Source organism: Agelaius tricolor, unplaced genomic scaffold (genome assembly GCF_023055355.1).
Source record: "Agelaius tricolor isolate 1412-34295 unplaced genomic scaffold, bAgeTri1.0.p SCAF_32, whole genome shotgun sequence".
Classification (NCBI taxonomy): Eukaryota; Metazoa; Chordata; class Aves; order Passeriformes; family Icteridae; genus Agelaius; species Agelaius tricolor.
The window spans coordinates 6,067,501-6,093,315 of NW_027269292.1; the positions used below are offsets into that span (position 1 = coordinate 6,067,501).

Sequence of the window (25,815 nt, forward strand, 5' to 3'; positions counted from 1 at the left end):
TTTTTTGTGTGTTTTAGTGTTTACACTGGAAAAGCCCCTGTACATATTTTCCAGGCAGCGGCGGCGGGACGGGCCAGCGTCCGCCGGCCCCGCGGGGTCCCCGTGGTCCCCCCGGGGTGTCCCCCCCGCGGTCACCCCACTATTGCACTGGGGACGGCGGCGCTGGGCCCCCCGCCCGGGGCCGAGCCCCCCGCCCTGGCCCCCTCTGTACAGCGCTCCCCGCTGTCCCCGTCCCCCCAGGCTGGGGGACACAGTGCACTGAAACGACCCCCCCCCCCACCCCCTTCCCCGAGGATTATTATTATTTTTTTGTGATTTTTTTTTCATCATTTTTTGTCTTTTTTTTTTTTTTTTTTTTTTTTTTGCTGTTGTTGAATTTGTTTTTGTGGTTTTTTGTTGTTTTTTTTTTCCTTTCTCGCTTTTCCATAAAACTTCCCGGAAGAAATACAATATTTACAGGCAAAATAAATAGAACAACACACCTGATTTCTGCTTCACCTGCTGGCAAACAGTCAGAGGTACTAGGGAAAGTTATGGCTTGTAGGGGAGCCCCCCCCCACACGTCCCCCTGATGTGCCCCCAATGTCCCCACGTCACCCTTTGCATAAGAGCCAGGCGGGGTCAGCACAGGGTGGCACCCCGGGTTGTCAGCAGGGGCTGGGCACCCCGGGGGTCAGCACAGGGTGGGCACCCCGGGGGTCAGCACAGGATGGGCACCCCGTCGGCGGTCACCAGGCGCCCCGTGGTGGGGTCGTAGGTGCCCGCCAGGTAATAGAGGTCCTGGCGGTCCTGGCAGCGGCGGCCGCGCGTCAGCTGCTCGTAGTGCTCCCGCCCCACCACCTGGCACTTGTGCGAGATGGTCTGCACGTCGTTCTCGTCCTCGTGGCACGACTGGTACAGCGCGTTCTGTGGGGACAAGGCGCCGTCACTGCTGCTGCCTGGGCACGTGGCTGCCTGGTGTGGGACATGGCTGCCTGGCTGGGGACATGGCTGCCTGGATGGGGATATGGCTGCTTGCTGTGGGACAGAGCCACCTGGCCAGTGACAGGGCCACCTGGTCTGGGACACGGCCACCTGGCATGGTGCTACCTGATGTAGCTATGTGGCTACCTGACACCATACATGGGCTACATGATGTGGTGCACGGCCATGTGTGGCTACATGCCATGGGACATGGCTACCTGGCATGGCATGTGGCTACCTGACACCACACACGTGTACCAGACATGGTACATGGCTACTTGTCCTGGAACATGGCTACTTCATGTGGTGCATGGCTCCCTGGCATGTCTTGGCATGATGTGTGGCCACCTGACACATTATGTGGCTACCTGATACGATGTGTGACTACACGACATGGCACATGGCCACCTGACTTGGCACGTGGCTACCTAAGCTGGCACGTGGCTCCTTGCCCCCAAAGCCAGCCCTGCCCTCACCTTGCCGTCGCTCTGGCGCTTGCCCAGCTTGGTCTCCTCTGGGTGGTAGAACCACTTGACCTTGACCACCATGTTGCTGGCCCAGGACTCCCACATGCTCTCGATGCGGCCGATGTAGGGCAGGTTGGGCCGCCCAGCTGACAGGAACACGGCGCAGTCGCCCACGCGCAGCGTCTCCTTGCCCCGCACAATGGCCTTGTAGAAGAGCTTCCGTGCCTTGCCCTTCATGCCACGCCGCTGGGGAGGGGACACGGGCTCAGAGCTGGCATGGGGACCCCCAAAGCCGCCCTGCTACCGTGGGGACACCACGGGGGACGTGGAGAGAAGAGCCAGAGCAGGGGGCTCACAGAATGAGAGACAGGGGTGCTGTCACCAGCACTGCCAGCTCAAGGGACATGGCTGGTGTCACCAACACTGCCAGCTCAAGGGACACAGCTGGTGCCACCAGCATTGACAGGTCAAGGGACACAGCTGGTGCCACCAGCACTGCCAGCTCAAGGGACACAGCTGGTCTCACCAGCTCCCTTTGCTGGCTGCCCATGTGCCACCAGCACCCTCCTCAATCCTGCAGCTGGTGCCACCAGCACCCTGCACTGGGCACCCACATGTCACACGTGTCACACATGTCACAGCCGGCATCCCCAGCACCCTGAGCAGCCAGTGCTCTGCCTGCAGCACGTGGCACCTGTCCCCAGTGTGCACCTTGTCCCTTGCACACAGACACCCACCTGTGCCCCCTGCCCCGAGCTGTACCTGCTCCCTCCCTGCCAAACTGTGCCCAGGTGGGTGCCCGTGGCGGGCACCGGCAGTGCCAGGGCAGTGCCCGTGGGGCTCCTCACCTGCGTGGGGTTCCCCGACCACCTCCAGAGCTGGCGGGCGGGCAGGAAGGCGGAGATCTTTGGCCGGTTTTCCACCGAGGGCAGGCGCTGCCGCCGGGAGAACTCTTTGGCTTTGGCGAAGCTGAGGGGATCCTTGCGCTTGAGCTTGGCCTTGGGGCCGGCGGCGGCCGCCTTGGACAGGAAGCAGCGCTGGGGCGCGGCGCCCTTGGGCCGCAGCGCGTCCGGCTGCGCCAGCAGCGCCGGCACTGGGTGCGACAGGCAGGTCTGCAGCAGCAGCGCCGAGTCCTCGTCCTCCGAGCTGTAGGAGGAGTCCTCGTTGTCCGAGGAGCACAGGCTGGACGTGGAGATGGAGCCGGAGCTGGACGAGGTGGAGGAGCCCGAGGAAGAGGAGGACACGGAGAGGCGCGTCATGAAGCGCGAGGGGACGTCGGCGCCGAGCCCGGCCGCGTCCTCGTCCTCGTCCATGTCCGAGTAGGAGCTGTGGCAGTCGCTGTCGCAGTTCAGAGCGAAGTCCCCGTGCCCCGAGTACTTGCGCAGCGCCAGCCCCACGGGCAGCGGGTGCGCGGCCGCGCGGCCCCGGCGCTCCCGGCCGCCCAGCCCGGCGTGCCCGTAGCCGTGGCTGCCCAGCGGCCGCTCCAGCCTGGCCCCGAAGTCCTTCTCGGCCAACAGCAGCGCCTTGCACGTCTTGTTCTTGGGGGACGTCACCCCTTCGTGGTCCAGCTTGACCAGGAACTCGCTGCCCGCCGCCTTCCTGCGCCCGCTCCTGCCCACCTCGGCCTCCAGCCGCTCGGCTTTCTTGGAGCGCAGCAGCTTCTGGGCCGCAGGCAGCACCAGCCCGGCGCCGGCGCCGAAGGAGCCATAGGAGCTGGCGATGCGGCCGAAGGAGTCGGCGCCAAAGGCGTTGCCGAAGACGGGGGTGGCGAGGTGGTGGTGGTGGTGGTGCAGAGGGAAGAGCGTCTCCTTGGCCCGCAGCTTCTTGGCGCTGCCGTTGACCTGGAAGAGGTTCTGGAGCACGGCCGAGCCCTTGTTCGCCGCCTTCCGCTTGGTCTGTGCCACGGCGGCCCAGCTGAGCAGGGACCCTCCGCGCCGCCCGGCCGCCGAGTCCCCCAGCGCCGGCCCCCGGCCCCCCGAGAGCCCCTCCATGGCTTTGCCTGCGGAACACAGGGGTCAGGAGGCCACAGGAACAGCGAGGGAGGGATGCTCTGGGGCTGATCTTCACCCCCGTCATGCCACCCCTTCCTCCAACCCCAGCTCCTCACCTTTCTCTGCACCCCAATATTCCCAGCCCCCTTAACCCCATCTTTGCATCCCAGCACTCTTCCATACATCCCTGCATCCTCCCATGAATCTGTTCCCCTGCCTACACCCCAGCACCTTTCCCTGCATCCCAGCATCCTTCTCCCATCCCAAAACTCACATCTTTCTCACATCCCAGTGCCTTTCCCCCATGCCAACACCATTCCCCTCATCCCAGCCAGGCAGGGGATCCTGCTCCTTCCCCTCCATACCACTTTTCTCCTTGCTGGCTGCCTTCCTGCCGGAATTCCGGGGGGGCTGGGGGCCGTGGTCGGGGCAGAGCGTGGGGGGCAGCGCCCCAGGGGTGCCCACGTCGCCACACGCTCGCTTGGCCCGGCGGCAGGAGCTGGACACCAGCAGGGCCGGGGAGGGCTCGGTGCCTGTGGGGAGAGGGGGGTCAGGGCGGCCCCGTGCTCCCCCAGAGCCCCCCACATCCCCTGATCCCACCCCGGCCCTCACATTGGATCTTGAAGTCGGGGGGCAGCAGGCGGATGTTGGACACGGCGATGTGTCCCGTGTCCCCGTCATCGAACTCCACCAGCACGGCCTCGGCGTCCTCCTCCTCCTCGTCACTGGAGGAGCCTGCGGCACAGAGGGGCTGTTGGGATGGCCAGGGGATCCCTGGCAGTGCCCACCCCACCCTGGCTGACCCCAGGGGATGGGCAGGGGATCCCTGGCAGTGCCCACCCCACCCTGGCTGACCCCAGGCAGCCTCACCTCGCACCACGTTCCCGGGATAGAGGCACCGGGATTTCTGGCTCCAGTAGGCACAGACGCGGGTGCCGGGTGGGAGGCTCCGCCGTGACTGTGGCCGAATGTCAAGGACCTGAGGGAGGCAGGGTGTGAAGGTTTGTGGGGTCTGGGACCCCCTTCCTGACCCCCCACCCTGACGCCCACCCCGGCTGCCCCCACTCACCGCCTCCTGCAGCAGCTGCTCCTGGGAGTAGATGTGCTGCCGGTTCCCCCGCTCACCCTCGATGATGATGCTGTAGCTGGGGAGGGGGCACAGAAGGGGGTCAGAACCCACCTTGGGGCACCCCCCAAACGGCTGGAACCCCCCCAAATGCCTGGGACCCCCGGGAGCCTGCACTCACATGTCGGGGGGCTGGATGGTGCGCACGCTGCCGGCGTAGAGCAGGCTGTCCTCCTTGGGGATCAGGATGTGCAGCCCGTCCCGCAGATCCTCCTTCTGGATGGCGCAGGCGTGGGGCACCCCCCCGCGGGCCCCCCCTGCCAGGCAGCCTCCCAGCTCCTCCTCCTCCTCCGAGAAGCTGCTGTTGTCGTCGAAGTCGAAATCGTCCTCCACGGTGAAGCTCTCCAGGAGTTTGCTGACGGCCCGGCCCTTGCACTGCAGGAGGAGGCTTGGGGTGGGTGGGGGGCAAAGGGGGCTGTGCCAGGGTGGGGGGCACCCCCACGGGTCTCACCTGTTTGGTGGCCACTTTGCTCTTGACCTTGGCCAGCTTCTTGCCCTTGCTCAGGATGGTCTTGGCGCTCCGGGGGGAGAGGGCCAGCGAGAGTGCCCCGTTCTTGCGCTGCACAGGGAGGTCAGGGCCCACCAGTGACCCCTCTGTGTGATCCCAGCCCCCTAGAGCTCATCAGGGCCTCCCACCACCCTGAGGGGTGCCCCCTCAGCTCCGCCAGCACCCACAGCCTGTGCAAAACCTGCCCCCATCCCTCTGCACCCTGCTGTTCCATCAGTGCCCCACAACCACTCCCAACACCCTGCACCCACATCTCACTGGCAGCCCCCAATAACCCCAGCCCTGCATGCCCTGGTCCCATTGGTGGCCCCAGCCCATGCAAACACCACATCTCCCTGCCCCCGAGCCCAGGGGTGCCCCAGCCCAGCCCCACTCACCCTGAGGGCTGCCTGCAGCCCTTTGCTCTTGCGGGTGCCCTTCTTGCCCCTCTCTCCCAGCCGAGCCCCCTCGTCCCTCGGCCCCAGCAGCCGGGGGTCGCTGCCCCCAAAGAGGCTGCTGGGGGGTCCCGGGGGGCTGGGGCCGCCGGGGGCTGGGGGCCTCAGGCTCTCCTTGGCCTTGGCTTTCAGCTTCTTCTTGCTGCCCTCGGGGCAGCCCCCTGCCTTCCGCCGGCCCGGCAGCTTCTCCAGCTTCCCGGCTGCCCCCGGCTTCACCGGCCGCCGCTTGATCTTCACCTCCCCCTCGGGGCTGCCCAGCCGGCAGGGACCTGCGGGGGACAGGGGTCAGGGCTCCCCATGGGTGACAGGGCTCGGGGGACCCTGTGGAGGTCCGGGCTTGCAGCACCTCACAATTGCCCACCCAGTCCCAGCAGGTGCCCCCCGGGTCCTTGCCAGCATTCCCAGGGTGAATCCCATTACCTAGCAGCCCCTGCCTTTCCTTCTTCTTCTTGGCCTTCTCGTTGGCCTCCATCTTCACCACGGAGGACGGGGAGGGCCCCAGCACAGCCACCGGCCCTGCAGGCAGTGACAGCCCCGGCTCCTCGTCCCCGTCCTCGCTGTCTGTGTCACCCTCAGGCTCGTCTGCATGGGGAGAGGACAGGGTGAGGGACTCCTGCACACAGGGGTGGCCCCTGCACCCCCAGCGAACAATGGGGTGAGTTGAGGCCATGTGTGACCCTCTGGCATGAGCCACTCTCCCAGTGTGTCCTGCCCCCCAGACCCATGGCTGGACCCTGCACCCCCACCTTCGACCCTGAACCCCAGTCCTGTGCCAGACCCCAGAACCCCAACTCTGACCCCACATCCCCATCCCCGTGCCATATCCCACATCCCCATCCCACACCACCTCACAAGCAGATCCCCACCCCACCCCTGCACCCCATCCTGGACCTCACCCCCACCCCAATCCCACACCCCATCCCTGCACCCTGCTTGCCTCTGAAGTGGGGGGGCTGCCGGGGACTGGGGTCCTGCCCCTGGTACTTGGAGCCTTTGGAGCTCTTGGGCCGGTTCAGCTTCTTCTGGATGCGGGCACTGGGGTTGGGGTCCCTCCGGCGGAAGGGGCTGAGCCCGGGGGGCAGCCCCTTGCCCTTCACCTTCTGCTTCAGCTGTGACACCCCACGAGTCACCACACAGGGCAGAGGACCCCACACTGGGGGGACTCAGGGGGAATTGCGGGTAGAACACAGCCCCCAGACCCCGTGGGACTCACCGGGGAGCCCTGGAGGCTGCTGAAGGTCCCCCCAGCCAGTTTGCTCCTCTTCTTCTGGGGCTCGGGGTCCCCCCTCAGCTCAGCACACAGCAGGGACAGGCTGGTCTTCACTGCCCTGCGGGGGGCACAGTGTGGGCACAGTGCTTGGGGGGATCCTGCACCCCTCAGCTTCACCCTGCATCCCCCAGAAGGATCCAGACCCAACCCTGGCTGGCTCCTGCACGTCCCAGCTGCCGTCTCCCTCCTCCCCTTCCCTCCAACATAAACCCTGCCATTAATTCTGTCCCCTGGGCCGAGCGGGGACTCGTGGCACCAGTCACTCACTTGACCTTGCGGCTCTCAGCCCTGCCCAGGGCACTGGAGTGTTTCCTCTTCCTCGGCCGCCCCGGCCCACGCCGCGCCGGGCTGCGGGAGCTCTCGTCACGCCTGGACAACGGGGACACAACGGGGACACCATCAGCAGAGCCCCCAGCACCACCGGGGCAAGGACTGCACAGATCCGTGCTGCCCCCAGGCTCAGGATGGGGACAGGGACAGGGACAGGACGTACTCGTGGTCGTGGCGCCGCTGCAGCCTCACCAGCTCCCGCTGCTTCTCCTTGTAGCGGCGCTGGAGCTCGGCCAGGCGCATCCGCACCTCCACCTCCTGCGTGTTCAGCTGCTCCATGGCCGCCTTCAGCGGGCACACCTGGGGGGCCAGGGGGGGTTTGGGCACGGCTGGCACTGCCAGTGGCCTCAAAGCCAGGGCTGAGGCTGGGCACGGCTCACCCCGCTTGCCACCCCCTCCAGGGGACACTCACGGCCTTGGTTTTGGGGGTCCAGGTGTACTTGCGGCGGGGGACGCGGGCACGGGGCGGGGGGGACACGGGCAGGGGGCTGAGGGCGGGGGGGCTGCCCTCCCGTCCTGCCGCCTCCACCAGCGACCAGGCGGCCGCCACCGTGGCCAGGTTCTGCAGGTTGAAGGCCAGCAGCTCCTCATCCTCACCTGTGGGATGGCAGGGGGTCAGCAAGGACCGACATCCCGGAGCCCTGCACTGGCTCCTGGGGGCACAGGAGCAGCCCCCGAGCTGGGAGGGCCATGGTGATTTGCCCCATCTGGCCCCGTGCCCACCCCACCACCCCATCCATGGGGAGTGGGACCCCACAGCCATCCCCTCACTCCATGCTGTCCCCACCTGAACCCAGCACTGGGTCCCCCGCTTTGCTCCCTCCCTCCCTCGCTCCCTCCCGCCTGCAGGGCTGGGGATGTGCCAGGCTGTGCGGCCATTCCCGCTGGGGCCTCTGGGATTCCCTGGGGAAGCCGAGCTGGGAGGGAATCCCGGCAGCGCCTGCCTGGAGCCAGCGCTGGAGCCGAGCCCTGGCTGCGAGTGGGGCACGGCATGGCACAGCATGGCACGGCACGGCACAGCATGCAGCCCCCCAGTCCCACAGGATAAAGGGCCCGGGAGGGTACTGGAGTCACTTGGGGGCACAGAGTGTCACCCACCTTCCCTTGCCAGGTCACAGCGGCGCCGGCGCAGCTCCAGGTCGGCGAGTTCGCTGAGCAGGGCGATGCCTGGGATCCCTGAGGGGTGGGGGGCCGGCGAGGGGGGGGCCGGGGGGGGCTCCTCGGGTTCCTCCAGCGCCGGCAGCTCCCCCAGGTCGATGCCGGCGGCGATCAGCGCCTCCAGCCCACCCGTGCAGCCCTGGTGCCCACTGGGGACATCACCATCCTCCTCCTCTTCCTCCTCCTCCTCATCACAGCTGCCCTCTGGCTCCGAGCCATCGCTGTCGCCTTCCTCCTCCTCCTCTTCCTCTTCCTCCTCCTCCTCCTCGTCCTCCTCCACAGTGGGGGGCAGCGGGGAGCCCCCCTCCTGGGGCACGGGGTGCTGCTGCTCCGGCTGCTCCGGCGCTCCCTGAGCCACCTCCCGGTGCCCCCCGAAGGGCTCCTCGGTGCTGTCCCCGGCCGGCGCCGCCCCCCGCTCCCCGCAGAGCGCCCCCGGTCCCGGTGGGAGCAGCAGGTGGTGCCGGTGCAGCAGCGCCCCGGGGCCCTCGGCCGGGGGGTCCCGCGGGGGGCCCTGCTCCCGCAGCGCCTCGGCCGTGGGGCTGAAGGTCCGGGACTGCTCGGGCTCGGCGGGCGGGGAGCCGGCGTGCACGGGGTCGGGGTCGGCCGGCTCGGCCGAGTGCGCTGCGGGGTAGCCCATGGCCGTGGCGGGGTAGCCGTACCCGGGGGGCAGGTCTGCGGGGAGCGGGCCACCATCAGCGGGGACGCCCCGGGGCTCCCCGGCCGCCCTCCTCCCGCTCCCCCTGCCCGCGGTCCTACCTGGCTCCAGGGGTTTGGGGTAGCGGCGCGGGGGCTGCCCCTCGCCCCGCGCGTCCTCGCCGTCGCCGCCCTTGCTGGGGGCGGGCAGGGGGCTGGCGGCCGGCGAGCGCGGGGCCACGGCGGGGCTGGCGGCGGGGCAGGCGGGTAAAGTGCAGGGGGCCGTGGGCAGCGTCACGGGGCACTTGGCCGGGTGCCGCAGCGCCGGCGAGTGGCAGCACGGGGACAGCTTGGGGGGCGCGGGGGCCGCCGAGGTCAGGCCCTTGGCCGGGGCGTTTAAGGCAACTGCTTTGTGGGAGGGTTTGAGGGGCTTCTCGGGACCCCTCTCCTCCAGCTCCAGGGGCTGCTCCTCCGGCTTCCGCTGCGGGGTACAACGAGGCGACACGTGTCACATCCTGCCCCACACCTCAGCCCTGCATCCCACATCCCCATCCAGCCCCATGGGCCAGTCCCTGCCCCACTGCCTGTCCCTCAGTCCTTCCCCACATCTGCCATCCCAGGCCCATAACCCACCCTCCACCCTGCATCCTCCAGCCAGCCCCACATCCCATCCCATCCCATCCCATCCCATCCCATCCCATCCCATCCCATCCCATCCCCCTGGCACCTGGCCGTGCACCTGGCGCTGGATCTCGAGGGCCTGGGCCGCCCGTTGCTGTTGCTGCTGCTGCTGCTGCTGCTGCTGCAGGGCATAGAGCTCCTGCTGCCGCAGGAACTGCGACCGTGGGTACACAGGGAGCTGCCCCGTGTGCTGCAGGTGGGCACCAGGACCCCGGCCCGGGTACATGGGGGGCCACAGCGATGCCTGGTCCATCACGTCAGCTGCCAGCAGAGGGGGGTAATTGGAGACCCTCTTCAGGGTCACTCCACAAACCCCAGCAGTGCCCAACCCCAGTCCTGTGACCCTGGCAGCAACCCCAGAAACCTGCATCTCCCACCCCTGAACCCCAAAAAAACCTGCAAGGATCCCATACCCCTCCCCTGCACCTCCAAAAGTAACCCCAGGGACCCCATCAGCCATGAACTCCCAAAAGTACCCCCTGTGACCGCCCCATCTCCCACCCCCCTCACCTCTCTCAATCCCCCCCAGCCTCCAGGACCCCACTCCCCAGCACAAGGTGGGGGTCTCCGGCTCACCCAGCGTGTGGGGGGTGCCGTGGGTGGGGGGCTCCGTGGGAAGGATGACGAGCTGGGCAGGGGGGTCCTGGGCGAGGGGGAACACGGGCTGCATGGCGCTGGGCATGGAGGCAGGGAAGGCAGGGGGCAGGTTCTGGTGCAGGGCGGGGTGCCCAATGCCTGTGGGGACGGGGGGGTTCTGTCAGCACCCCACTGCTGGGGGTCAGCACCCACCCAAGTTCCCCCAAACCCGGCACCGACCGTAGGAGTGTCCCCCCATCCAGATGGAGGGGCTGCGGGTGCGGGGCAGCCAGTGCGTGTGGGCAGGGTGGGCGTGGGCGGTGGGGTCCCCCCCGAGCTGCCCCGCCGGCAGCGATGAGCCCCCCGTCATCATCAGGTGTGGGGTCAGCTCCCCGGGACACCCCCCCGATGGGTGCATCCGGGCAAACTCCACCAGGTCCTTGTTGTCCCTGTGGGAAAAGGGGACACACAGAGTGTGGGTGCAGCACTGGCATCACCCTCCCCTGCACCCCCTCCAGGAACCCCCATCTTTCACCCCTGCGCCCCAAAAAGCACACACAGCCCATTTTCCAGCCCCCACACCCAGGCTCCCCCTCGTCCCCCAGCACTCACTGGAGCAGGATGTCCCTCCCGGGCAGCCCCAGGCGCTCCTCGCACAGCCGGCCCCGCTCCTCCTCTGCCTCCAGCTCCATCAGGTGCACGGGGCGCGCGGTGCCTGCTGCCACGGGGACACCACGGTGGCATCAGCGTGGCACCGCCAGCCCCCTCCGCCCTGTCCCCCTTCCCCAGCCCTCACCTTTGACTCCAGCTGCCGCCCGCTGTCGCCCGGTGCCGGTGGTGCTGTAGGGCTCGTGGCGGCCCAGCGAGTCCTTCTGCCGCGCCACGGCCACCGCGATGCCCACAGGCGGCTGCCGCACCTCGCCCTCGGTGCCGCCGGGGCCCAGCGCCTCGTGTTCCCGGCCGCGGGCACAGTCCGGCCGCTCCAGCTCCGGCTGAGCCTTTCCCGACGGGAATTTGGCGTCCTGGTGGGCGCAGCTGCCCTTGGCGCTGCCCAGCCCCACGAAGGGGGGGCCCTTCTGTCCCCCCAGCAGCGCCCCATTGCTGTACTTGAGCAGGTTCTTCATGGCTGACACTTCGTCGGGGGCGTTGGGCACCTCCTGCGCCCGCACCAGCCCCGCGCCAAAGGGGTCCAGGTAGGGCCCCCCCTTCCGCTCCTCTGCCACGGCCAAGGGGGGCCCCTGGCCCTGCACCCCCCAGGGGGGCAGGGGGTGCCCACCGTAGCCCAGGCCACCCAGCTCCAGGGGCTTGCGCTTGCCCTCGGCCGCCTCCGCCTCGGGGTGCTGCTGGTGCCGGATCCGAGCCACCTTCTGGGCCGGGGGCTCCTTGGGGGGGCCCTTCTCTAAAGTGCAGCAGGAGGGGCCGACACGGACGCCCAGAGGGTCGGGCCGGGGGGCGCGGGAGCAGTCGGGGGCGGGCGGCACCTCAAAGTAGCCCTTCTCCAGAGCGGCCTTGGGCGCGGGGCACCGGCCGGAGAACGGGGGTCCCTCGGCCGCGCCCCCCCCCAGGTACTCCAGCCCCTTCAGCCGCGTGCCCGGAGCGCCCCACTCCAGCCGCCGCTCCGCCGGCCCCTCGGCCTTCAGTGGGTGGTGGAAGGGGGCACCGTAGGGCTCGGTGCCTGCCTCAGCGTGCCTATCCTTGCCGTCCCCGCGCTCCATCCCGCCGGATTCCGCCTGGAAGGAGCGGCTCTTGTCCGTCGGGGGCCCCACCGAGGGCACCAAGGTAGCCCCGCTGAGCTTCAGCTCGCGGGCGGGGGGCTCGGGCAGCGGGCACAGCACCTCAGGGCCGGCGTGCAGCGGGAGGCAGGGGAAGGAGCCGGCGGCGGGCACGGCGTAGGACACGGCGTGGTGCAGCATCTGCCGCCGCTCCACCGCCTCGCCGTAGGGCTGGGGGGCCTCGGGGACCCCCGGCTCTCGCTCCTTGGGGGCGCAGCGGGCGGCGCGGGGCAGGGCGCTCCCGGCACAGCTGGGCAGCGTGGCGCGGGCGCCGTCCCCATCCAGCCCCTTGGCGCCCAGCAGGCACGAGGCCAGGGGTTTGGGGCGCCCGTCGCCCGACCCCCGCGGCGGCACCCCCTCCTTGCAGTGCCCCTCGGGCGGCACCGGCAGCACCGCCTTGTGCCGCTCCTTGGGGTCCTCCTCGGGCAGCCGCTCCTTGGGGTCCCCCTTGCCCCCCTTGTCCTTGCCCGCCAGGAAGCGCTCGTAGTCCTTGGTGGTCTTGGGGAGGGGGCCGGCGTCCCGCTCCCGGCTGCAGGAGCCGGCGGGGGGCCCGGGGGCGGCGCGGGCGATGCCGGGGAAGCCATGGCTGGCGGGGAGCAGGGGGGGCTGAGCCGGAAGGTTCCGCAGGTAGAAGTTATCTGGAGGGGAGGGCGATGGGTGAGACCCCCGTGCTCCCCCCACCCAACCTGCGGCCGGACGGGGATGAAGGGTTGGGCTCATAAGGTCCGTGTCCCAAGCAAACAACGACCCTGTTAGGACCCACCACAACCCTGTGAAAAGCAGGAGCAGGGCTGGGACTGGCACCCACCACTCCACCCACTGCCCCAGTACCACCTGGTCCGGCACTGAGCCCCCACCCCTGCCCAGCTGGGGGACATACGGCCCCATGGGGGTCCCTGGTGGCCCCGGTACCTGCCTTTCTGGCTCTCGTAGAAACGGTGCTGGCCATAGAGCACGTTGCCATTGCCGTGGTGGTCCAGGTGGCCCATGGGCAGGAAGGTGGAGGCCAAGCTCCCGGAGAAGCGGGGGTACCCCGGGGCTGGGGACATCGAGTCAGCGGGGCTGGGGTGGCACCTGCCCCCGCATCCCAACCCGCACAGCTCCAGCTGGGAACTCTGCAGAGCCCGTGATCCCCTCCAGGCTGGGACCCCTCCCACCCTCTGGGAACCGGGGGTGGGGTTGAGACCCCCCCCAACCCTGTGTCAGCAGTGGCCGTGCTTGGCTCGCCTCGGCACGGCTCGGGCGGGCTGTCCGTCAGCCGCGTGCGCTGCCCGTCCCCGTCCCCCCGTGCCCCCCCGGAACGCCGGGAGCCAGCTGGCAGCCGGTCAAACTACCATCTGGGCAGGCTGCCAGGGCCCCGCGCCAGCACCGCCGCCCCGCTCCCGCTCCCGCTCCTCCGGCGGGACGGACACGCCACAGCGTGGGGGGGGGCACGGGGACTCGCTTTAACCAGGGCTGCCCCGGGGTCCCCACACTGTCACCTGCCCCAACACGGGTGTCCCTGTCCGAGTTCATGGCCCAGCCCGGCATGAGCCCCTCCAGCCACCCGAAACCCCAACTATGGGGTCTAAGCCCAGTCCCTGTGGATGCCCAGGGTGTTTTGCGGCACAGCGGTGGCCAAACCCACCCTCATCACCCAGAAACCACTGACCCTGGATCCCATATATGTGGGGACTGATAGGATGTGACCACTGGCACTGGGCAGAGCCACGACTGCCTCTGGCCACCCCGACCCACAGCCCATCCCCACCCCGGTGCCCACTCACCTTCGTGGGAGTGGGAGAACCAGATCTGGGAGGTGCCGGAGTGGGGCCCGCAGAAGGCCGGTTCTGGGGGGGAGGCGGCGGGCCCGGCGGGGTGGCTGGGCCCCCCCGAGCCCAGGCTGCCACTCAGGAAGCCCCCCATGAAGGACGAGGGGGGGGCACTCCCCATCAGGCTGCTGCCGGCTGCGGGGAGAGGGCACAGTCAGGGGGGCTGAGAATAGTCTGGGGGGGCTGAGGGCAGTCAGGGGGGGCTGTGCAGGCCCTGCTCGCACGACCCAGCACACCACACTCCCTTGTGCACACGCATGTGTGCATGGCTGCCACGGGGCTGTGCAGCTCACTCTGCACCGGTGCATCCCCTGGGCACACACAGCCCTCGTGCCACACGTGTCCCTCGTGGGACTGTGTCCCTTGTGCACACCCAGCCCCTGTGCACACATGTCCCTCGTGCCCACAGCCCTCGCGTTACCATGGCCCTCATGTCGCCCTGTCCCCCGTGCCCACACTGCCTGCACACATCCCCTGTGAGCCCCCATGTCCCCCATGCAGTCACACCCCTGACGCACCCATGTCCCTGACACCCCCAGCCCCACGGGGCTCAGATGTGCCCCAGAGTGTGTGAGGCACAGCAGAGCCATGCAAGGGGCACCAGAGCCCTGCCCTGTGCGTGCCCCAAGCACTCACAGCACGTGGGAGGCTCTGCACACGCGTGTGGCTCCCCACGCTGCTGCTCCCCCCCAGGGGACACCGGCTGCTCCCAGTGCTGGGACAATCCCAAGCTCCAGGGACATGGGCTGTGCCAGGCCATGTGGCTGCACATGTGTGCTCTGTGTGTGTGTGTGTGCACATGTGTGTGAGTGCAAGGAGGGGGGACAGCCCTGGCCCTGACCCTGCTGCCTCCCCCGCAGCCCGGGGGGGCCCCCAGCACCCTTGGGGAGGCCCATGGCCGGCGCTCCCCATCCCGCCCCCCATCCCGCTCCCATCCCGGCCAAGCCGTGAGATCATGGTGGAAACTTCGGAGCTGGTGGCCAGCGGCCGGGCGGGGGGAGCTGGAATGGGGGGAGCCAGGATGGGGGAGCAGCTGCCCCTCACTGTATGGGCCGGCTCCCCTTGTCCGTGTGTGCCAGAGCAGCCGTGGCACGGCTCGGCACTGCTCAGCACGCGTGGCGTGGCGAGGAGCGCGGGCTGGCTGCCCGCCCGGCCGGGGCAGGAAGCGATGCTTTGCTCTCTAAGCCGGCCCACGCTCCCCGGCTAATCCCACCGGGATGCCTCTGGGATGAGTGTCGGGATGTGGTTTCAGGCAGCTTCGCTCCTTCCTCCGTGGCGAGGCCGAGCGGGGCAGGGCCGCGTGGGCTGGGGGCACGGCCGCATCCCACCCACAGTCCTGGGAACCGGACACACCACACCGGGACAGGCGGGCACACCCCGCTGTGCCAATGCATCCCCGGGGACACAAGCCCACCCTGTGCGCCACAGCCCCGGCCGCGCCGGGGACCCCATGCGGGTGTGGAGCCGGCAGCGTGCCGGGCTGTGCCGGGCGGGAAGCCGAGGTTTCCAGAACGAGACTTTTCTGGAAGCTGTGAAACGGGCTGGAAAAAAATAACCCCTCACCCCACCCCGATGGCGGGGGGGCCGGGGTGTCCCGGGGGAGCTGCGGGGCCGCCGCTCCCCACCGCCCACCCGCTGACTCACGGCTCCCCCAGCGCGGGCTGGCCCCGTGGCCAGCACTGCTGATCCCACATTCCCACTGGCCCCGTGGCCAGCACTGCCGATCCATTCACCACGACCCCCTGCACACTCATGCACTGAGCAGAGGCAGGGAGCAGCCCCCTGGTTCTGCCCATCCAGCCACAGTGATGGCGAGCACAGGACAGGGACCAGCACAGGACAGGGACCAGCACAGGACAGGGACGGGTCACTGAGGACGCACACAACTCATGTCACGGATGAGCCACCGGTGCTGGAGCAGCCCGTGCTGCCAGTCCCTGAGACCGGGCACAACTCGTGTCACCGATGAGCTGGCAGTGCCAGGACGGGCACAGCCCCGTGGGGCGGGCTGCCAGCGCAGGACAGATGGCTGCGGGGTCCCAGCCCGGCCCCCCCCCGGCAGCATCACCCTGGGAACTCCCTGGCCGGGCTCCCCGAGGCCGGTGCTGTGACTCAGCCCCGCCGGCATCGCTCCCGGCTCCGGCACGAAATTTCCCTTGGCCCTGAATCCGCAGAGGGTCACACGTGTGACGAGTGTGCCAGGTCTCAGCATGGCCACACCGACAGCACTGAGAGGGGCGGGGGGCATTGGGGAGACCCAGGAGGGGACAACGAGAGGTGCTCCCTTCCCTCCAGCTGCTCCTCGCCCCCACTCCAAGTGCAGCACAGATGGGAATGTGTTGGAAGGCAGAAAGTTTCAGGGCCAGCATGTGCAGGGGGGGCCCTGGTCCTGGGGGGTTCAGCCCACGGCTGCTCTGGGATCCCCAAGGCGGTGACAGACCCAGGATGGCGGCAGTGGCGGGGGGGACGTGTGCAGGGTTGGGTTTCTCCCTCGGCTATTTTAGGGCTGGAACATTCCTAATGGAGCTGGGGCCGCGGGCAGAGGGCCGGGAGCTGGCAGGGACCCTGGCAGGGGCAACCCGGGCCCCCCCAAACCGGGCAGAGGGTGGTGGGCAGCCCCCCACGTGCTTCACAACCCACATGGCCCCTTTAAAAATTTGGCAAAGAGGGAATAAACGGGCTCTGGCTCCCTCAGTGCTGTAATTCCAACTGAATCCATATTGTTACGGCACTCAATGAACACTGCAATGGTGAAATGCTGCTGGAACGTGCCCGAGGGGCCAGGAGAGTGATCCCAGTGTTGTGCGAGGGGTTATCCCCTCTGGAATGCCACTGGCAGCTGTGCAGGCCACAGCCACTGCACACTCAGTGCTTGCACATTCACTGGGGCCACGTGTGCAAAGGGCTTACAAAGGTGGGGGACACTCCTGGCACAGCTGGGAAACGCTGCTAGCACGGCTGGCACACAACACTGGCACAGCTGGCACACACCACTGGCACAGCTGGCACACGCATGTGCTCAGTGCACGCTCCCTGCATGCATGACTTTCACACCCACAGCACGATTTGCACACCCAGAGCACAACCTGACACACACATGCCTTGGAAGACCATTGCTGGAGTACAGGGAAGCCAGGGAGTGTCCAGTCCTGGGGGTCCTGATGTCCCACCCCACCACTGATGTCACATGGATGCCATGCACATGGACCCTTGCCAGAAACCCTCCAAAATGTGGGTCCATGGGCACCCTGTGAAGTTCCTGTGAACGTCACATATGTGAGTCCTGGAGGGGGGAGGACTTATCTTCCCCCAGGGCTGGGGGACCCCAGCATGAAGCAGGGACAGAGCCTGCCCTGGGGTGATGCTGTGGGGCAGCCAGGGCATAGGCAGGGCTGGGGGTCCCGAGGAGCCAGGGGCACTCAGAGTGGCCCCAAAATTCTCCGTAGAGCCCATCCACCCTCCATTGTTCCCTGGGCAGTGCCAGGGGCCGGTGGCAGCTGCCTGTCCCCCAGGGCCTGGCACGTGGCAACATCTGTGCCTGGATCCAGCTCATGACTAAGGAACAGTGGAAGCACTCAGGATGACTCTGCGAGAGCCGGGGTAATTCTGTGGGATCCAGGGTTCTGCACGTCCCACTGCTCCCACCGGCCACGCTCAGCCCCGGCGCCTCGTGGCTACCCAGGAGCAGCCCAGTTAATCTCCAGATCTGGTTTAACTTTGACACTTACTTTGGGGGCTGGGGGGAGCCCCTGCACCGGAGCTGCGCCAGAGCTGCACCGTGGCCTCCAGCCCCTCGCAGATCCCTTCTCCAGGGAAGCAGCGATGCAGAGCGGCTGCAGCGCTGGCACCCGGCCCCGTGTCACCACCCAGCCAGGGGCACCGTCCCCACCTGCCTCCCACCATCAGCACCCAAATCCCCCCTCAGAGCCGTGCCAGGAACTGCACAGCACCCAGCCTGCGGCGCAATCCAGGGAGGGGACAGGTGTGGGAGCACATCCAGCACCCTGGGATGGGATGCACCGGGACCTGCACTGTCATGGCCAGGCTGTGTGCCAGCACCAGGACAAACACCAACACTGCCACTGCCAGGCTGCAGGGCAGCAGCACTGGGACGCACACCGGGATGCACAGTAGGATTCACACCGGGACGCACACCAGGATGAACACCGGGGCACAGACTGGGATGTACATTAGGATTCACACCGGGACACACACCAGGATGCACACCGGGATTCACACCGGGACACACACACTGGGATGCACACTGGGACACACACACCGGGATTCACACTGGGATTCACACACACACCCCCATGGTCAAGCCACACACCACCACGGCCACAATGCTCCAGGCCGAGGGCTCGGCCACGGTGACACAGTCCGGTGCAGTCACAACTCTCCTCTAGTGCACAAAAACATCCAAAGGCAAAAATTGCAGCCAGGCCCCAGCGTGGCTTGGACAGGCCTCTGCCAGAGTTTCCCACCCTCCGTTTGTGGCGGCGGCACTGGGACCCCCGGCCCTGCTCAGCACGGGCTGTGCCGTGGCAGTGGGACCCCCTACAATTGGGGTGCAGGGGCTGCACCCCGCCCGGGCGGGCTCCGGGGGTCTCCATCCCCCCATCCCCGGGCGGTGCCGGTGCCAAACCCGACGCCAGCCGGAGCGTTCGGCTGCGCGAACGCGCGGCCCTGAGTTACGGCTTTAATAAAACCAAGGAAAACAGTTTTATCTCCCGTTCCCAGGGCGGCCGCCGGGCCCGGCAAAGGCTCCTGGGAGGTGTAGTCCGGCCCCACGCCGGGAGCCATTTGGGGGAGCGCGGCCGGAGCCCCCCCGGCCCCGCCGTGCCCCCCGGGCGCCGCGTGCCGCACCGGCATCGCCCCGCCACGGCCAACCGCGGGCTGGCTCCGTGCGCTGGGTGGGGTAATTATCAATCATCGGCCTTAATTACCGCGCCATGCTAGCACGGCTGCCGGCACCGCGGCCGGGCCGTGCCGGGAGGACGCGGGGTGCAGGGGATGGGGAGCCCCCCTCCCGCCGGCACCGTGCCGGCCGCTAAATTATCCGGTTTATCCGCCCCAGCAGCGTTCCGGCCGCGCGGAGCCTCCGAGCGCAGCTCGCTGGGAAGCGCTCCGGCTGCGCCGGCCCTGCCAAAGCCGGAATATTTTTAGCTCGTTCTGTTGTTGGGTTTGGCTTCTCTCTTTTTTTTTTTTTTTCCCTCTGTTTTTTTTTTTAATTTTTTTTTTTTTCGGCGCGTTTCTGCCGGGTATTTTTAGCCGGATCCATGTTATTTTAACAACCTCCGGTGCATTCGGGCTCCCATGTGTCGCCCAGGCCCCGGCGGGTGTGAGGGTCCTGCACGGGGACGCGGCCGCGGCGGGAAGCCGGACGGAAGCCGGAGGGAAGCCGGCAGCACCCCGGCGCTGGAGGCCCTCGGGGATCCCCCCATGGTCACCGCGAGCCGGAGAGCAGCCGAACCGCCACCCCTATCCCCCATCCCGGGGCCGGGCTCCAAGCCCCCATCCGCACTCTTCGCCCAACAAAGCTGGGGGAAGCCGGGGTGGCCCCCCTAGCCCGGCGGTGGTCCCGGCGGCGGGGCCGCCGGCACAAAGCGAAACCGCCCCGGCCGCGGGCCCGATCCGGCGCCGCCTCCCCGGCACCCCCCGGTGCCCCCCGCTTTCCACCTCCTTCCAAGAACCCCCACGGCTGCCACCCCCCCCGCGCCGGCCCGGCCGTGCCCCCCGCCCTAATCCACGCACTAATTGTAATCCCATTAAAGCAGATATAATTTTATTAGTATTCACAGCTCATCAAGGCGGCGACAATAACCGGCGCTGCCGCCGTGCCGCGGCCAGACAACCGCCTGCGCCGGCGGGAAGCGGGGGCCCGGCGCTGCGCCGCGCCGAGCCGGCACACGGCTCCCACCCCGGCCCCGCTCCCGCTCCGGCTCCATCCCGGAGCTCGGCAGCGCAGGGGGGCTCCCCGCCGGCTGCGCCCTCACAGCCCCCCGTGCAGCGAATCCCGGTACCGGCGCCGCGCAGCCCGGTTGAGCCCTGCCCGGCCGCAGGCGAGCACATGCCGCAGACAAAGCCGCGCGGGCAGCTCGCCGCGGATGCCGGATCCGGTGACCCCGCGCCGGTGCTGGTTGGCCGTGCCGAGCTCGGCCGTGTGCCGCGCTTTGTCCAGCTCCGGCAGCTGCCGCGGCGAACACGCGCCGCGAACCCCTTCGCACCCTGACACTTCGGCGCCGAATATCGAGCCCGGGCTCGGTGACCTTCCACCGCCGCCCCACGGCCCTGCTCATAACGGCCTCCTTGTTCAGCCCGAACGCGCCTCCTCGTCCCGGCACCGGGATCTCGCCGGAGCAGCCCGGGGTCACGCTCCTCCCGCGCCGGCGGAGCGGCTGGGTGGGGGGATGTCCCCCATGTGCGTGAGCCAAAACCCCAAAACCCCCGGGCGCGGTGACAGCGAGGTCGGCACAAAGGGAGGCCGAGCTCCCGGGGCCGTGCCGGGCTCCCGGGGCCGTGCCGAGCCTCCCGGCCCTTCCCGGCCCCCCGCACCGCGGGCGCCCCGACCCCTCTGACCTGTGTGCGTGGCCATGGAGATGGGCGCCGGGAAGTACTTGGTGGGCTGGAAGTGTCCGGGGGGCTGCACGGCCCCGTGCGCCGACCCCGCCACGCGCCCCGTGCCGTGCCGGTGGCCCAGGCTGCCCCGCTCCGACAGCAGCCGCGGCGGGGGCGCGAAGTCACGGCCGTCCATGCCGGGGGCACCCACCCGCGGGGGGCTCGGCGGGACCCCGACACGGCTCGTGGGCGATGCTCAGCGCCGCGCCGGGCCGGCTCGGCGGCCGTCGTGCCGCGCTCCGCGCCGGGGCTGTCGGCTCATCCTCCGCTCCTGGCACGGGGAGAGAAAGGAGAGAGTGAGAGCACGGCCGGGGTGGGGGTACGGCCATCACTGCACCCCAGAGCCCCCGCGCCCCAGCAGCGCTCCGCTCCCCGTTTCCCCGGTACGCTGCCCGCTTTCTCCGCGCTTCGCAGGGCCCCGCGGTCCCCGGTACCTCCGGCGCACGGTCCCCGCTCTCTGCCGTCCCCGGAGCACGGCTCCCCCTTTTCCCAGTGCTCCCGGTTCATGATCCCCAGTTTCCTCAGCGCACAGCCCCCCCACTCCACGTTCCCGGTCCTCCCGGAGCGCAGCTCCCCCTCTATCCATTGCTCCCGGTTCCCAACCCCGGTTGCCCGGAGCGCGGGCCCGGTTCCCGCTGCTCCGACCCTTTCTGGCCTCTGCTCGGGTTCCGGTTTCCCGGCGCTCGGTTCTTTTATCTCTCCCGGTTCACCGACCGTATCTCCCTGGGGCTCGGCCCCGCTCGCCCCCGGCTTCCCCGCTTCCCGTTGTCTCCCCGGTGCTCGGCGCCTCCCTCGCCGCGGTTCCCTGGTTTCCTTCCTTCCCCAGCCCCGGTTCCTCGGTGTTTCCCCGTCTTCCCTCCAGCGCGGTTCCCCCGGCCCCGCTTCCTCGATATTACCCGCTGTCCCGACCCTCCTCTCCCCGGTTCCCCGGTCCGTCCTCGGCGCCCTGTCCCGGTTTCCCCGTATTTCCCCGGTCTCCCGGCCGCGGTTCCCGGTCCCTGCCGGTGCCCGGCCGCGGCTCCCGCCCGCCGGGTCATTGTTCTGGCAGCGCCGGGGCCGGGGGGCCCGATCCGGCGGGGGGAGCCGGGCACGGGCCGGGCGGCGGCGAACAAAGGGGCGCGGGGCGGCGAGAGCGGTCGGGGGGCGCGGGGGGCCCGGCCGGGACGGCGGGGACCGGGGGGGAGCGCCGGGGCGAGCCCCGGGGGAAGAAACCCGGGCCGGGAACAAAACATGTGCATTTCCTTAAATAAAGCTGAGGAAAATATGTGGAAAAAGGATGTTTTGCTTTCTTTTTTCTTTTTTTTTTTTTTTAATTGAGGTATAAAAAAACAAATGCAAAGCGAAAAAATTAATGGGAAATAATTGAAAGGGAAAAATATTTAAAGCAAAAAATTGAAGGCAAAAAGGGCTCGATGCGAAAATGTTTGAAGGCGCAAACGGGTTAGTGAAGCAGCGTTTGATGAGCAAATGACTTAATGAACAAATATTTTCACGCACAAAATTTTAATGAACAAAATTTTAAGGCGAAGCGTTTCGAAGAGACGGGTTTTAATGGGAAAATGTTTTAATATAAAGAGTTGAAAGGGAAAAATATGTTTTAATGGGAAAAGATGAAGGGGAAAATATTTTGGTAGAAAGAGATACAGGGAAAAATATTTTGGGGGAAAAGAGATGAAGAGAAAAAATATTTTTGCAAGAAAAAGACGAACGTAGAAAATATTTTGATGCCGGAAAGATGCAAATAAATATTTAGGTGCAAACAAATAAAGCGAAAAAATAAATAATAAGGTAAAAACGTAAAAAAAAAAAAAAAAGGAAATTTGCAAAAAATAAATTGAAAAAAATGCAAAATAATTAGCGTCCCAAAAATTTAAAACGTAATAAATCCAAGTAGGCAAAGAAAAAAAAAACATAATGGCCAAAACACAAATAAAAATAATGCCCAAAACGCAATTAAAAAAAAAATTAACGCCCAAAAAAACCAAAATAAATAACGCCAAAAAAAAATTGTTAAGGCGTAAAAAAAAAAAAAAACAAAAAGCAAAAACAACAAAAACAATAACCCCGGAGCGCCCGAAATTAAAATAACCCCCAAACAACAACAACAACAACAACAAAAAAAACCCACCCGCGGATCGCAGTTACTTACCGGAGGGGCGTTCCGCGCGCGGGGCGAGTGCGGTCCCGTGGCGGGGGTGCGCAGCGTGCTCCTGCCGGTGCCCGTGCACTGCCCATGCACCGGCTGCTCCTGCAGCAAAGGGAACCGGGGGTGTGTGGTTGGGGGGGGTGGGGGGGGGGAGGGAAGGGGGGGTGGGAAAAGGCGGGGGGGGGGGGTGGGGGGACCCCGCCGCGCCTCCCGCTCACGCCGCGCGTTCTCCGCCGGGGCGGGCGCGCCCCGCATGCTAATGAGCGCGTGCCCCGCGCGCGCGCCCCCTCGCTGATTGGCCGCCGCGCGGCGCTCGCGCCCCGCCGGCCATTGATCCCCCCCCAGCCCCCCCCGACTCCATTCTTCCTCCGGCGCGCGCGCCGCGCGTCAAGAGAGCGCCGTTCCCGATTGGCTGGCGGGCCGCCAGAGCTCCCGCCAATCGGCGCGCGGCGAGCGGCGCGGAACGGCGGCGCCTAATTCAAGCCCGGCGGATGAATGGGGAGGAGGGAGCGGCGCGCAGGCGCGGTGCGCGCTCGGGGCGGAGGGCTGGGGGGAGTCGCATTGCCGCGCACCCCCCGCCGCAGCGCGCGGGCCCCCCCCCGCGCCGCGATTGGCTGGCGGCGCGCCAGAGCGCTGTCAATCACGCAGTGTAAACAAGGCGCCCATTGGCCGGTGCCGCGGGCGGTTTCAAGGCGCCCCCCGGGGGGGGGACACGCGCGGCGGGGGCGGTTTCGAGGCCCCCCCGCGCACAGCCCCGAGCGCCCTGGGCCGGAGCGAGCGGGATCAAAGAGCGGCGTGAGGGGAGCGGGCCGCGGGCAGCGGCCGCCGCGGGGCCCGCACCGCCGGGCCCGCCGGGAACGGCCTGCAGCGGCTGCCGGACCTGCGAGGCGGGCAGTGAAGTGCTGGGGCGCGTGCGGCGGGAGGGAGCGTGCGATAAGGGGGGTAATTGAGGGGCTGTGCGGTGTGAGGGGGGACAGTGTGGGAGGCTATGCCGCGCAGAAGGGGGCTATGCGATGATGGGGGGCTGTGCAATGTTGGGGGGGCTGTGGGATGATGGGGGCTGTGCGATGTGGGGTGGCCATGCAGAGCAATGTTGGGGGGCTCTGCGATGATGGGGGGCTGTGCGATTGTGGGGGGCTGTGCGATTGTGGGGGGCTGTGCGATGTGGGGGGCCATGCAGAGCAGGGTGGGCAGTGTGCAGTATTGGGGGGCTGTGCAGTGTTGGGGGACTGCAGGGGGGCGATTGCAGTGGTTGGGGGCCCTGCGAGGTGTGGTGTAAGTGTTGGGGGATGTGCAGTGAAATGTTGGGGGGCTGTGCAAAGTGGGGGGGGCCTGCAGAGCAGTGTGTAGGGTTCTGCCGTGTTGGGGGGCCATGCAGAGCAATGTGTGGGGTTCTGCATGGTCGGGGGGCTTGTGCAGTATTGGGGGGCTATGCAGAGCAGTGTGTGGGGTTGGGCAATGTTGGGGGGCCATGCAGAGCAATGTGTGGGGTTGTGCAGAGCAGTGTCTGGGGCTGTGCATTGTTGGGGGGCCATGCAGAGCAGTGTGTGGGGTTCTGCAGTGCTGGGGGGCTGTGCATTGTTGGGGGGCCATGCAGAGCAGTGTGTGGGGCTGTGCAGTGTTGGGGGGCCATGCAGAGCAATGTGTGGGGTTCTGCAGTGTTGGGGGGCTGTGCAGTGTTGGGGGGCCATGCAGAGCAGTGTGTGGGGTTCTGCAGTGCTGGGGGGCTGTGCAGTGTTGGGGGGCCATGCAGAGCAGTGTGTGGTGTTCTGCAGTGCTGGGGGGCTGTGCAGTGTGTGGGGCTGAGCTCAATTCAGGGAGGGGACGGAGCCAGCTGAGGGGCTGTGTGATGTGGGGGGCTGCTCAGGGCCAGGGCAGCCTGAACGGTACCAGGACCACACAGCAGGAACGGGAGCAGCACCGGGGGGGCACCGGGAGCAGAGGCCTGGCAGCGGCTGCCACCGGGATTCCTGTCGGGGCACTGCGGTGTTTGGGAATTTTTTTTCCTTTTTTACAATAAAAGGATGTAATTGATTGAAAACGCTGAAATAAATCCCGATGGCTCGTAACCGCGATTAGATTACGGCGGGCGATTCATTACGCGGGACGGCAATCGAGTTAGCGGGGAGTGGCCAGGGGCCGCGGGGACCCTCCGGCACCGCACGGACACGGCGCGGGGACAGACGGACAAGGACAGCCGGGAACAGGCGGCCGCACGGCGGGGCACAGCCCGGCACAGGCGCTGGTGCAGCGGGACGTGCGGCTGCGGCACGGAGCCATGCTTGGGGACACGCCGAGGGACACGGAAGGACACGGGATGGCAGCGCACACCCAGCCCCCGCATCCTCCTCCGCGGCTGCCCTTGGATCGCTCTCCGCACGGGAAAGGCCGGGAAAGGGCCCTTATGGATTATCCCGGCGTGTGGAGTTGGTGCCAGACGGGAGCACGGTGCAGATCCCGGTGTGCAGCCACCGGCGGTCTGGGAGTGCTGGGAAAGAGTTTCCTGACTGCAAAAGAACCAGAAAAACCTCACGAGGAGCGGCTCTCGGGCTCTTCCTTCCCGCAGTGACGCCGGCGGGAGTGGGAAGGGGCCGGGGGAAACCCTGGTGCCGCTGGGGAGGGCTTGAGTCCAGGACTTGTGGAGCACCAGGGTTGTGTCCCTGGGCACCGTGGGCAGATCCCCAGTGGGTAAACATCAAACCTGGGCAATCCCTGCTGTGGGCAACTCCCCTCCCTGGGCAGGCTGCCTCTCATGAGTTGGCATCGCTGTGGGCAGACCCCTCCTGTGGGTACATTCCCTTTGAGCAGCCCCCGACCCCCACTGTGGGTGTCTAAACCCTGTGGGCAGCCCCCCCACCCCGTGGGGATAACTCTGCTGTGTGAGGCTGATCAATGAAGTGAGGCCAAATGAGCACAATTAAAGTCAATTTAATGAGGATCCCCCCCGCATCCACCCCCCAGCCCTGCAGCTGCCTTTGTCCACTGCTGCTGCTGCTGCTCTCACGGTGCCTGTCCCCCCTCAGCTGGGGCTGGACCACCACAGAGCCCCCTCAGCACGGTGTCCCTGTTTGGGGGGCGAGAGGGGACCCCGAGGATGGGGTGTGGTGGCAGAGGGCACAGCCTGTCCCTGCACAAGGGACGTGTTTGGGGTGCAGTGAAGGGGCTGCAATCCCAGCAGTTTCCCCCCTCCTCAGCTATTTTCCTGAGCTTTATCCGCCCAGGAGCTGCCGAACCCCCTCGGGAGGGAAAGGAGGCTGGAGGGGGTCCCCTGACCGTCCTGGGGCGGGAGCTGGGAGCAACCCCTGGGTCCCCAACACCGCCGTGGTGCGCC

General features: G+C 67.4%; 1 protein-coding gene across 5 annotated transcripts in view; it reads right to left on the reverse strand.

Annotated features, from left to right (window-relative positions):
- Window positions 1–22,643, reverse strand: part of BAHCC1 (BAH domain and coiled-coil containing 1) — a 22,816-nt gene extending 173 nt beyond the window's left edge. The window contains exons 1-27 of one of the 5 annotated variants that reach the window (XM_071451170.1): window positions 22,488–22,643; window positions 20,300–20,609; window positions 13,676–13,855; window positions 12,826–12,948; window positions 10,934–12,547; window positions 10,750–10,852; window positions 10,378–10,586; window positions 10,138–10,296; window positions 9,608–9,822; window positions 9,004–9,361; window positions 8,188–8,919; window positions 7,502–7,686; window positions 7,253–7,389; window positions 7,027–7,128; window positions 6,703–6,817; window positions 6,427–6,598; window positions 5,910–6,071; window positions 5,433–5,758; window positions 4,999–5,106; window positions 4,669–4,922; window positions 4,491–4,566; window positions 4,292–4,400; window positions 4,034–4,156; window positions 3,787–3,954; window positions 2,279–3,429; window positions 1,440–1,676; window positions 1–906 (exon numbers count right to left, since the gene is read on the reverse strand). The exon at window positions 1–906 is cut by the window's left edge and continues 173 nt beyond it. In XM_071451170.1, the coding sequence (XP_071307271.1) occupies window positions 700–906; window positions 1,440–1,676; window positions 2,279–3,429; window positions 3,787–3,954; window positions 4,034–4,156; window positions 4,292–4,400; window positions 4,491–4,566; window positions 4,669–4,922; window positions 4,999–5,106; window positions 5,433–5,758; window positions 5,910–6,071; window positions 6,427–6,598; window positions 6,703–6,817; window positions 7,027–7,128; window positions 7,253–7,389; window positions 7,502–7,686; window positions 8,188–8,919; window positions 9,004–9,361; window positions 9,608–9,822; window positions 10,138–10,296; window positions 10,378–10,586; window positions 10,750–10,852; window positions 10,934–12,547; window positions 12,826–12,948; window positions 13,676–13,855; window positions 20,300–20,474 (7,500 nt within the window). In that variant the 5' untranslated portion in view covers window positions 20,475–20,609; window positions 22,488–22,643 and the 3' untranslated portion in view covers window positions 1–699. Of the gene's footprint in view, window positions 907–935; window positions 1,312–1,371; window positions 1,677–2,278; window positions 3,430–3,786; window positions 3,955–4,033; window positions 4,157–4,291; window positions 4,401–4,490; window positions 4,567–4,668; window positions 4,923–4,998; window positions 5,107–5,432; window positions 5,759–5,909; window positions 6,072–6,426; window positions 6,599–6,702; window positions 6,818–7,026; window positions 7,129–7,252; window positions 7,390–7,501; window positions 7,687–8,187; window positions 8,920–9,003; window positions 9,362–9,607; window positions 9,823–10,137; window positions 10,297–10,377; window positions 10,587–10,749; window positions 10,856–10,933; window positions 12,548–12,821; window positions 12,949–13,675; window positions 13,856–20,299; window positions 20,610–22,487 lie in introns of those variants that run through there. The other 4 variants (XM_071451171.1, XM_071451169.1, XM_071451172.1 and 1 more) reach the window with 4 other exon arrangements.
- Window positions 22,644–25,815: the final 3,172 nt, after the last annotated feature.